The following is a 12,555-nucleotide window of genomic DNA, read 5'->3' on the forward strand; positions in this document are numbered from 1 at the left end:
TCTGCCAACAATGTTATCAGGAAATCTAGAAATTCTGTGATTGTCATTTAACTCTTAACATAACTCTTTTATGTAGAATGTAGCAAATATCCACGTAGCAAACAAAGTAGGTAGCTAACAAATGAGAAGTATAAGAAGTAGGAGGATAATAATCAGACAAGGGAATGTAGCAGACAAACGTGTAAATGTTAGTTGCATGTTGGGCTGAAAATGAAGACGCGCCAACACTTTACATGACAAAAAGTTATTTTTGTCATCGCTGTCCCATTTGCTTTCTAGTCCTCTGCGTGAAAGAGGCCAGAATGGGAACAGCACATTGGCTCCATTCATTGCAATGAGCTGGTGACTGGGGTTTTTCATGCTCCAGCGAGAGCTTTAATGAGGTTTGTCAGTCCTTCTCCTTCCATCTCACTCATGCTTACACAAAATATCCTTGGTCTACAAGCATTGTGAAACATTTTTGAGATGGTGTGTCATACAGTATGTTTGTGGAGCATGTGTGCAGTTATACGCACGCTTACGTTCATATTTATACACGCACATGCAAACCTTGAAATAGTAAATAAGGTCCATGTTCCAGGTCTGCCATTTTAACTGTGTTATTTCCAGAATAACTGTGGTCAAATTTATATGCAAGGGCAGGGGTCCTCAGTTCCTTGGGACTGAAATATTCTCAGAATTTACAGAATCTGCAGTAATATGCTAGGAAAATAATATATAAATCTTCTCTTTTAAAACTACTTTATCGTCTATAATTGAACTCTGATCTTTATGTTTGAGCTTTGTCATGATTTAATATTACCCAAAATGAATTGCCAACCTTCAACTTGATATTGGCCTGCTAACTTCCTGATTTCTGAGGCTTTCTAGTCCACAAAAAAACCAAACCAAACCAAAAAACTTCTGTGAAACTGTGATTTTAAAGCTATGGTGGTCGCGTTGATAGAAAACTATCACAAAATACACTTTCAGTAAATGGCAAAAAAAGCATGAGTAACAACTTAACATAAATGACACTGTGGGAAATTAGGAAAATGCAGCTATGCAGCTGGCAAGAAATTAGTCTTGGGTTTTTTGGGGGGTGGACTTTTTCTTTCCCAAAAGCTAGATACTGAAAGAACTTCACTGAATTTATTTTGTAAGTGAAGTTAAGGCAAAAACCAAAACAGCATAAAAATTGGAATGGTTACAACTGTTTCAAGATGAAAATAAAAGCCACTCAATTGCTAGTGAAAGGAACTAGCTGTGATTTGGCTTGATAGCCTATAGAACAGGGCTCAGCATATGTTGGTGGTTGTGCAGATAGCAGCAAAGAGATCACCAACCATTTTATCTCCAGACAAGGGAAAACATCTTTATTGTCTCATATGTCTCAGTGGACCTGGGAAGAGTTTAATGTGATAAGTGCAATGCTCATGGGAAGTCCAAAAAAGTGGATCAAGACCTACCTTTGGTGTGTTCTGGAATTCTTCTGGGTTATGCAGGAATTTAGCAAATCATCTAGTGCCCGTAATAACTTAGGGGAAGTTAGGAAATGTTTTCTTTGACTTGCAGGGACAGAGAGTCACAAGGGTATTTCTTTCTTTCTTTGACCACCGCATGGACATTCAGAAGTGTTTCCCAAACCCTGTGGATGGCCAAACACTGGACAAAGCGATGTTTTTTCCTTTGACATGATAGTCAGAAATAATTCAGATAATTTTAAAACATTTCATTTTTGGAGACCTGTTTTGAGAGGTACAGCAGACTCACTGTCTTTGAATGCAAATGAGCTATTTTCCCCAGTAATCTACCATAATTTCTTAAAAGAGTCCAGTGTCTGTAGTACTGTCTATTTTCCCTTTTTTCTGAGAATGTGAAACAAATCTGGCAGCTCATATGCCACTTAATAGTAACTGTTCACAAATTTAATTTTTTCTTAAATTGATGACCACCACAGATCAACGATATATAGTAAATCTCCAAGTTAAAAGGACTGGCAAGATTCCCAGCTAGCATAAATCAGGGGAGCTCCACTGACAACCCCGCTGACTTCAGTCAGCTGAGGACCTGGCCCACTTACTGTAAAAGCCTTGTGGCATTATTTGGAGCCTCAGTCTGGGATCAGCATCATTTTAATGTCTGACTTAATAAGTCTGACTCCAGACTGAGCAGCTAGAAGAAGTCACTTTCCAGAAGGTGGCCCTTTCCAACCCCATCCCTTCACCCTCCTAAAAGCTGAATGCTGCGGCGGTGCCTACTGTTCTGTCCCTCTCTCTGTACATTCCTCTTCGATTTTGCCTTTTCGTTCTCTCTCCCCCTTTTTCTTCCCAAGGTTCACACAGATACAAAGAAAACAAACAACTTCGATGTTGATTCAAAGCTCTGGTAGTTGCAGTTCAAACCCATACATAGCAGAGTTAACTTTACTCCTGGAAGGCACTGAATTACGCAAATATAATTGCCGTTTCTAAAAACTTGGAAATGACACCATTATACCTTCTTCTCTCATGTCTGAATTTGAGCTTCTCCCTGAGAATTGGGAATATTAGCCATGCCCTTCCTTGTGTTTTTTAATAAAAAACACTGAAGTATGAGCTCCTTCCAAGTGTGGCCACATCTCATCCATGTACACCAAGAACAGTTAAACAATGACATTCTCAGTGAGGATGTGGCTTTAGCGATTTTGTTTTAATTGTTTCTTTTCCAGAAGTATTGTCTCCCATAGACTAGATTTCTGCAGCTCGGAATTAGTGGCTTTGCTGCAGCCTGCGAGAGCTACTCAAAGAAAGTAGCTCTGTCAGGCTCAGGGAAAACTTGAAGCTTACCAGAATGAGCAATTCATTGCAGCTGTAATCATCATTTTATATTATACAACTTGTGAATGTCCATTCCCTCCTCTTCTGGTGTCTCATTTTATATCCATGTGCAAAGCTGTCACACACCCCACCATCTTAAATAGAAAGTTTAATGTGCAGATATCAGGGATGTGTAATGTAAACCATACCACCAAACATATTATGAATATATTGCTCTTCTTAAAAATGCTTGTTGGTTTTTCATACTACAGTATTGACTAACTGTCTGTGTTTGATGTATGGTTTACCAGCCTGATGTAGACTTATGGTTAGAGCTTAACTTGTTAGTTCTGCTTTTGCAGCCAATTCAGAATAACTACAGATGCCCCAAGATATTAAAATTGACTGCTCAAATGGACTCAGTGTGGGAGTTTCATTGGTTTTAAATTGATAACAGCTGAAAGAGTGAATGATTAAAGCTGTATATGGGCATAGTATGCAGCTCCTTTGTACAAGCTCTTGTGAACAGAATCCACTGTATGGGAATTGCCTTTGTTCTAATAAAAGATATTTTTGAACAATTGTTAATTTAAATTTTTAAATGATGAAACAAGAGCATTTCAGGAGCCTATAGAGGAAATAATTCCTGAGAAACTGGAATAACTCTGAGAAGATAAAGTGGATTTCTATTCAGAAGGGAGCATTTAAAGTTAAGTAGCATTCCATAAGGTGGTAATTGTGTCTATTTCCCAGGCATTTGAGTTAAATAAGCTGGATAGGAAACATAAACTGTCATAACAGGAGGTTAGGAGTGTTGTGTACATCTCTTTTTTTTTTTAAAGTCATAAAAAATGAAGTTTTGAAAGGCCTTATCACAAATAAATCAAGGATTTTTGCTTCTTTTATCCCTTTGGGAGCAGTTCTTATTTTTTGGAAAAAATGTCCTGAATAGTTGTCCTTTAAACTAGTTTTAAAATATGTACACACACCTATAAAAGAAGAAGAAAATAACAGTTTAATCTTAGTTACACATAGATCTACACATAGTTTACTAAAGTTAGTAATTTGCCATTCCTATAATCCCTGGTTTTCAAAATACTGCACAAACAAAGCTTAACTGAGTTTTGCTCAGCTCTCCCCAGGACCTCTGAGAGTGTAAATATGGCAGAGGAACTACTGCCATTCCCATGTCTATGTTCAGAAACAGATCCGGCAACAAATCAGTTGACTAGAGAGAGTCACGGACTTTGCGGTTCAGGAGTACCCAGAATTCAGAGTATTTGGATGACTCATGAGATCATGTACTTATAAATACTCATGGATTTCTAGGGGGGGGGGGGGGGGGGGGGGGGGGGGAATAGGAATTCCAAAGCACTTGTGTGTTGTATTCTACCATAGTCTCTTTTGATGCCCAGCAGCTATACAATGCTGATTTACTGCCCTTTCTACTCAAGACAAAAATCCTGAGTGCCTATTTTCAAAGAAGAGGTGTTTTAAAGGTTAACTGCAAGATACAGAACATCTCTATATCCATATACTGAAAGGTATTTAAAATGAGATTAAACATTTTGCTGAAGATGCAGAATCTGTACCCAGAAAAGAAGTAATGGACTAGGTGAGAATTGCAGAACAGTTTCCAGCCTTTTCAAAATTTCCTCCCAGGAACAGCAAGTATTCTGCATTCATACCAGGGATTGATGGAGTAACTGCAAAATAATCCTGGAAGTTGGTTATAAAGTGGTTCTAACAGTGAAGAGAAGCTGCTGAACACCCAGGCATTAATTCTGTCTCAGTTCTTCATGTATTGCCATCTAAACACTACGTATTTCTTTGCCTGTTTTACTTCTGAAATTGTTTACAAGTGTCTTTGTCCACCAAATAAGATACATTTTTACTTCTTTTGAACATAATTTACATTGGAGACCATTCCATATTATGCAAAGAATTTGACAGGTCTTTGCTAAAATTTTTAAAAAAACAATTAAGATGTCAAAAGAGGAAGCGCTAGTACATTTTAATCATAAATCTCTGTATATATAATTACCACTGAAGGCAGCTATAAATGTTTTATGAAGAAAATGTAACCAGACTGTGCTTTGTCAGAAACATAACCCCAAAACATGTAACAGACTGTTCGCTAATGCTTAACGCCACACATGCACACAACCTTCTTCAGTGTAGTTCTGTGAACCCAGTCCTCCATCCCTTCTGCAGCTGAAACTCCAGCTAACTTAAATTCAGGCTTTGATGTACTCTACCAGAATGCAGATCATATGCCTTCAGAGGTGCTGGAATAAACTTCCCTGAGACATAGCAAGAAGCCCAAACCGTCCCATGCACCCCACTTTCTTTCCCTGATTGTTCCCTGCTCTGGGGTATTAGGGAAGAAAAGGCAGAGTTGCTCTTGAAAACTGAGTTTAGTAAGAAATAGTAGTGATTTGCGATAGGAAGGCGAAGCTTCTTGCAAAGCTGAAAATAAATGATTGGGGTTTGGTTGTTAGTGAGAAAAAGGTGTGCTGCTCAGAGGGAGAAGCGCTGAAACTGATTATGGTGGAAAATGGTGGGGCTGGCTACAGTGGCAATACCCGGTGCCATGGGAGCTGCAGGAGGCACGTGAGCGTGCGTGTTGGGCTTGCTGTGCAGAGCCCACGCTTGTGCTAGCACTCTTCAGCTATCGACACAAAAATTTTCAAAGCCTCTACACCACCTTCCAAAATGTAGTGCTCTGTTGAGATGCTATATGCAGGCTGTCTCTGTGGGTAAATGATGATAGCATACTCCTATTGTTTCAGCATTTAACTGGCTTCTATTGAGTAGTTTCTCTCATCTGTTTGATTCATTTTGATTCTAGCTGACAACGTCCCCATTACTGATTACACTTTTCATAATTTCTCAAACATGTAGAGTGGAAATGAGCTGGGGGAAGCTAATTAGTAATCTGAAGAGTTTGACCTGCTTATACAAATATATTTTAAGATCAACGTTCAAAGTTGATCAAACTTTAAAATCATACAGCTAAAACGTAGCTTTATCTAGTTAAGTGATTATTCACCAAAGAAACAGCACAAATCACAAGTTAAACTTGGTGTAAGATGCAATTGTCATCAAAAGACATCTAGTTCCCTCTCTTTTTTGAACAGGTAATCTAATGAATAAAAAAGCCCCTTGTAAAGATGAGGTGAAATTTTACCAAGCCCTAATGATGCAAAGTAATGAAGCCCTTGTACATCTACAGTACCCTAGGGCAAGAGTGAAACTCCATACGTGAGAAAGAGACAGGCTGCTCAACATCACGAGTTTCAAGGTTGGACCAACAGTTAATATCATATAGGATTTTTGATGCAACAAGATATGGAACTGTATCTTTAGAATGGCCTTCACTTTTTTTATGGCAGCTCCAAGCAAACTCAAGGGCCCTCCAAGCCTTAGAAAGGTCAAGGTCAAGGTGTAAATGGCAATTGAAAGTTGAACCCAGGGGGAAGTACCCAAGTGCTACAGGCAGCAGCTATAAAGAGATTTGGTTCTGTGGCAAGACCTAATGTCCACTAGGACTCAACAAGGATTTGTTTCTGCCTTTGTCCATCCATCTTCAATAGCTGAGTTTTTAATTAATATGTAAGCTCACAAGACAGAAAAATGCTTAATGTATTTTCCTCCTTTTTTCCAAACACAGATCAAATTTTTGGCTCCCATTTGCATTTGGTTTGTGAGCACGAGAAATCTACAGTCCCCCAGTTTGTAAGACAGTGTATAAAAGCTGTTGAAAGAAGAGGTGAGTACCTTAATATTTAACAATTCTTTTTTGCTCTATTAGTAATCAAAACTTTAACCTTGTAGCTCTGCTTGAATTGCCAGGGTAGGCAGGCAGTTCAATTTATAATATAGTTATGAACTGAACTATATCACATTCTGTATCTTAATTTCCTTTATATGATAAGACCCTAATAGAACCCATTCATGCTGATTATTTTCCTCATATTTTGCTTGACATGTTGTTGTTCTAGTCTTTCTTTGGGTAAGCAAGAGCTAAACGTCAATAAAATGTCAGTAACTTTCATTTTGAAGTCCCTGGTGAGTGTAATGCCAATACTTTTTCCTAAGTCCTGAATTGTTTTCAACCAAAATAAGTTATTCTAGTAGGACCATATTTTTTAAAATGTGTGCAGGTGTCTAATTTTTACAGTTATTTTTAAAAGACATAATATTGTAAGAATATTTGGAATGAGTATTAGTCCTCATTAAAAGTTTTGATTAATAAGAAGGATTTTCATAGTATAAAAAAGATATACTTAACACCGTTGCCTGCCTGCCTTTCTGCAGAGTGTATCTTCTCTCATTGAAGGTCATTTTCATTGGAAGGTACATGCGGTAGATGCAGAATCTTAAAATGTATTGTATAAAAATGTGAGGCTTCATCACCATCTGTTACAAGTTTACAACTTGTTCCAGGGATCTGGGGAAACATATATCTTGCAAAAGATAGAAAATTTATTTTCAGAATAAGGCTGGGTGAACCCATTGTCACTGCCATATACTGGAGCCTCAAAACAAGAGAACCAATGAAAAATAAAAAGATACTTAGACCGTTAACCACAAAGGGAAAAGCTATTTTTATTCCATCATTGTTACCTGGCTTTATAGTGAAAGGTGCAATAAAACTACCCCGGAGTTTCAAACTCTGGGAAATTCATGCTTTAATTATACAGCAAAGAGAGCACTGGGATATTATTATTCCCAGAATGATTGGCAGGAAGGCAGGGACCAACAAACTGGAGATCGTTCAGTAGGGGGAGATAGCAGCATTGGTTTTTTGGAGGAAGGCTGGAGGCTGGATAAAGAAAGAGACAAAGAAAGGGGAGAAATGTGTGAAGTAGCTATTAATAGAGGAGGAATTGTGAGGAGAAATTCAGAACATGAAAAGGAAAGGAAGAGATTAGATTATAAAAATGCCCCGCCATGCAGAACATGTCTAATTGACCAGTCAGGATCTTAGCACAGGTTCTCCAAAGATGCACTGGATGTTTCATGGATGTTTTGTGGTATCTGACCACTCCTCCAGGAGAGTGAGGCCAGAGGTCTCTGTACTGATGAACTGTAATAGAAAAATCCAGGAAACCTAATTATATGTTTATTGTCTGTGTGATTATCGGAGAAATGTTCATGGGAGAAAATGAAAATATCACTGTTTCTTCTAAGGTGTTCGTCCTTCGGAGTATTACATTATTGTTCTTGCATTTCCTTCAAACTTGCTGTGACTTAGAGAAGTCTATCCCTTTTAGTTAGTCCGATATGTAAATAAAAGCAAATCATACAGCATGAGATAAAAATTTCATTTTATCGTTGTATTTATGAGTTTATAGTTGATATGCAGGTTTTTTCTATTATCATTTTTTTGGATTAAGATGCCTGCATTTACTCACATTCTATTTACTCAAAGTGTTGTTTTTACTAAGTTCTGGCACAAACTATCTCAGGACAGCAGTAATTTATGTGAAGCTAAGTCCAATGTTTATGCAAGCTTCTGATGACATTTTATACCGGGGTTGGTATTAGGAAGCAGTATGTGGAGGTGCCAAGTCTCCCGGCATGGCTGAGACTCAACAGATCTAAAGCCCTCCTCTTAATGGCCAGATATGCCTCCAGCCAAGATACTCAACTGCAGAGTCATGGGAAATACTTATGTACCAATTATGGGAAAGGCACATTTAATGAAAACTGTATGTTTACTTTCATAGTCTTAGTAAGATGGCCTAGATACTCGGTACAGCTGGCATATTGGCTGTTGTAGAAAAGCTTTTTTTTTTTTTTTTCCTATTTAGAAAATATATCATCTACATACTGTAACTGTACCAAAAATGTTACTTGTGGGCTTCATTTAAGATAAAGGATTATTAGGAGAAAAGACCTTAGGAGGCCAACTCTAAATGTTACTTACAAAACATTCATACTTTGCTGAATGTTTGTATCCCTATTGATCAGCTTATGGTTTTAATTATTATTTACCTATTGGTTTTCTGTTTGTCTTTCTGATTTTTAAGACGTTATCACTGTGCATAGAAAGAAAGTCTAGCAGTGATCTGAATAAACCATATTAATTAGTACATTTTCCTGTGTAGATGAGGTTACATACAATAACCAACCGTAGTAATATTCTCCCACAGATTAAAAATGTAGAGACTGTCATTAAATGTTGGCAAGATTTTCTGTTTAGTTACACTATTTTTAAATCAATATCTACATTGAAATGAAAGGAATTATTCTGAAATTATTTTGCTGCATTCTAGATCACATTTTGGTCATTTGTCCTTTAGGCTACTGTGTGCTCTTTCAGCATTTCAGGACAGGGGTGCTTTATAAGGTCTGGTCTAAAAAGTCTCACACCAAAATTCATATTTATCTATCTGACAAGGATTTACTTGGTCAAGTTGAATTCTGGTTTTGTTTTTTTTTTTTTTTTGGGGGGGGGGGGGGGTGTCCAGCCTATTTGGTATTTTTAGCTATTGAAAGAGGATTGGGAAGCAGGAGGTCTTCCTCCATGTACCTAGCCATCTTGCAGAGCTGGTAGTGGAGTTTAGTAAAGTGTGTCAATAAAAATGTGCCCGTTCTTGTAAACTTGCAAGGCAATTGCCACATTTAATTATTTTTTTTTTTAAAGGAAGCTCAGGGTTTTTTTCTTCATTCTTCCTGTACTATTTATTCATTCAGAATTTTGATTAACTTCTTGTCCTGAGTATTTAGCTGTACAGACCTACGCTACTGAAGGCAAAGAGCGTTGTACTCTTGGTATCTAATGCAATATCCTACATAGAAAAAACCTCCCATGTATATGACCTGGTGAGAGCAAGAGAATAATTCTGTACCATGCAATGATCAGGTTGAAGGAATGCAGTGGCTACTCAAAGATTTCTAGCATTTCTTTACTTTCTGCTTTCTCAGGGACTTGGTGGGAAGGTTTTCCGTGGAACAGTGCATTAGGTTTTTTTTCTGCATTGTCTTTTACTTTGCTTTGTACATCAGCACCTATCTTGGATATACCTTGGGCTTTCCTGGGGCTGTCTGTTGACCTTCCTTTTTCAATCTGTATTCCGTGCTTTCTCTTCTCCCCAGCGATGGTTTGATAGGTAGTGCCAGCCCTGAGCTGAGCAGCACAGCCAGGGAAGCCTGGGACAATCCTCCCAGCATACTACAACTCACATGCTGTGCACTCCTGCCAAGGGTGGAGCCCATTGCAAGATTTTTGGTGTTTCTAGGCCAGATATTATTTCCAGTCATTTCTTGAGTTGCTTATTTATTTTGTTATCCAACGACCCTTTAAAAGTCCTGGCTGGTTTTTTACATTTTCTTTTTTTTTTTTTTTTTTTTTTAATATGTGAAAGACATGAGTAGAACACTTAAAAAAAATAAATATATCAGTCTGCATTGTACCTAAACAAAATGCCATCCCGTACTTCTCATAGTAATGTTTTATCATGTGAAAACAGTCTGATACTAAACTCTTTCCAGGGAAGATCATTTGTCGGTGTGTCTAATGACAAAGTAAATGAACACCCCAAGCAGCCAGCATCCTAACCCTATCGAGAGTATCCAGTGCAGTCTGAGTTTTGTAAAGAAATATAGTCCTAACGCTCCAGGGAAATAGAATGTAACTTTCATCTCTCTTTTTGAAACCCTTCATCTTCTCCCTCCGTTCCCAAATCCCAGTTAGTGTTCTCAAATCAGCCTAAATGACTTGAAAAATGACACTGCAAGTAGCAAAGCTGGTGATTACAGGTACCGTTTCCATCCTGAACTGGACATTGCAGACATTGTTTTCTGTTGCTTTTCTTGGAGCACAGGATGCTCTGACAGGAATGATACACAAAATTACATATTTGATTCAATGCCTAAAAGCCACCCTGGGATCCATAACCTTGCTTAAAGATTTAAGAAAGACCTTTAGTCCACTTCTGAGAAGGATCTTAGCTTAGAAAACTTTATCTTTCAACTTTACTTCTTAGCAGCTGTTATGTTTTTTTGCTGTCGTTTGTTTGACAGGATCCAGTTATAGGTTCCGATGTCTGTTTAAAGAAACAGGGAGGTTGTTGGCTTTAAAATTCCCTTACTGCTTGTGTGTTCAACATTTTCCCAGGCTCTTCTACATAGTTTGCCAAGTAAAGGGACTGACCTTTTGTAGCAAACACTTTTTCATTTCTAAATGCTCACTTTGATTTTTGTCCCATTTTATGCTCATTCCAAACTGTTTACAACCCACTAAAAATGACTGTGAATTATATGTTTGTGTAATGGATTCCTTTTGTGGTCAGAGTGGAATGTTTACTTTGAACAATTAGTTATCTTTGGGCAGATTATAGCGACCTGAAAAAAGAATGGCTAAAATTATTATAGTACCTTAACTATTTCCTTTTGTTATCTTCTCTGTTTGTCCAATGTATTATTTACTGGGTTTCATTGATCTGAGCCCCAGTGAACAAATCGTGTTAAAGAAGAGCAGCGAGAAAAAAAATCCCTGAGTTTAGGGTTCTTGGTCTGGGGGGCTGATCCACGGGGGTAGGACCGGGTATGTTAGTGAGAGAGACTTTAAAAGTCACCATCAGGCACTTGGAGGCTGGGCATGCAATTTGAAGAAATTACAGTTTTGAAAGAACTTTTAAGAGCTTACTCTCTGAAAATCAGATTTCTCATAGGTGTCCAAATCCTGACACCCTCAAGCACCTAAAATCCAGACTCAGTTTGGCTTTACGGTCTATATCTGCAATTTGATTATGCATAATATCATTGCAGACATGCACATGTACAAGGTTTTGCACTGCAGAACCTTCAGTGTTTAAGGAAGAAAATGTCTTTATGGGCAAAGATAAAGTACCTTATGGGATGTAGTAAAGAAATACAGTCATCCTGATGAAGAGAAATGAAGATAAAAATGGTATTTTAAAATACCTCACCTCCCAAATGCCATGCTGCCCTGTGACAGAAGGTTGTGTCCCTTTCATCAGTTTTATCTCTTAATCTAAAAGCTAAAGTGCAGCTAAAAGCACTTTAAAACCTATTTATTAAAAAAAAAAAGGAAAAAGAAAGTGATATTTAATTACCTTCTAAATCATATACCGCTTAAAAGGTAGTCAGTATTCTTGTAGAAAGTTTACATAGAGGAGAGTTCACTTATCTCGAGGAGTTCAGCAAAGAGGAAATGAGTTTTAAAAATATAAAGTATTGTGAATATGTTTATATAGCTAGAAAAAAATGAGTTTTTAAAACAGTTTAATGCTATCTCATTTTCTAATGGCAGAAAACGCTGCAGGAAAATTGGGAAAAAATCCCGAACACCTCCTAAAGCAGATGACTCCCACGCTGGAATCATTATCTTTCCTATGGTGTAGTTAGTAGATGACAGGAGCACAGTGAGGATGGCTGAAGCCACGAGGCCTGTGCAGCCAGGGTATATATTAATAGCCACAATATACAACCTCTAGCAGCTTATATCCCTATATATATTGTAATATGCCATATTATTAGATTTGTGTTCAGTGACTTGCTCTTCCAGGGTGTATTAGGCTTAAGTGGTTGGTTTGGGGTTTTTTGTTTTGTTTTGTTTTGTTTTGTTTTTATGTATTTGATTGTCAAAAATAATTGATTCCCATTCCTGAGGACCTGAAGAAGGGAGTCAGAAAGTACAGGGTGTGTGCTCAACACCATCTTTGAGCTCCCATTAAAAGTGCAGTGTTCCCGGGCTACTTCCCAGCACCGTTAGACCAAACCCATCAGCCGGTGGCATAAAGGA

General features: G+C 37.8%; 1 protein-coding gene across 4 annotated transcripts in view; it reads left to right on the forward strand.

Moving 5' to 3' along the window:
• Positions 1 to 12,555, forward strand: part of ARHGAP15 (Rho GTPase activating protein 15) — a 332,925-nt gene that overhangs the window by 196,029 nt on the left and 124,341 nt on the right. For all 4 annotated transcript variants that reach the window (XM_055719343.1, XM_055719344.1, XM_055719341.1 and 1 more), the window contains one exon: positions 6,451 to 6,549. In XM_055719343.1, coding sequence (XP_055575318.1) covers positions 6,451 to 6,549 — 99 coding nt within the window. The remainder of the gene's footprint in view (positions 1 to 6,450; positions 6,550 to 12,555) is intronic.

This window comes from Falco cherrug, chromosome 8 (assembly GCF_023634085.1).
Source record: "Falco cherrug isolate bFalChe1 chromosome 8, bFalChe1.pri, whole genome shotgun sequence".
NCBI lineage: Eukaryota > Metazoa > Chordata > Aves > Falconiformes > Falconidae > Falco > Falco cherrug.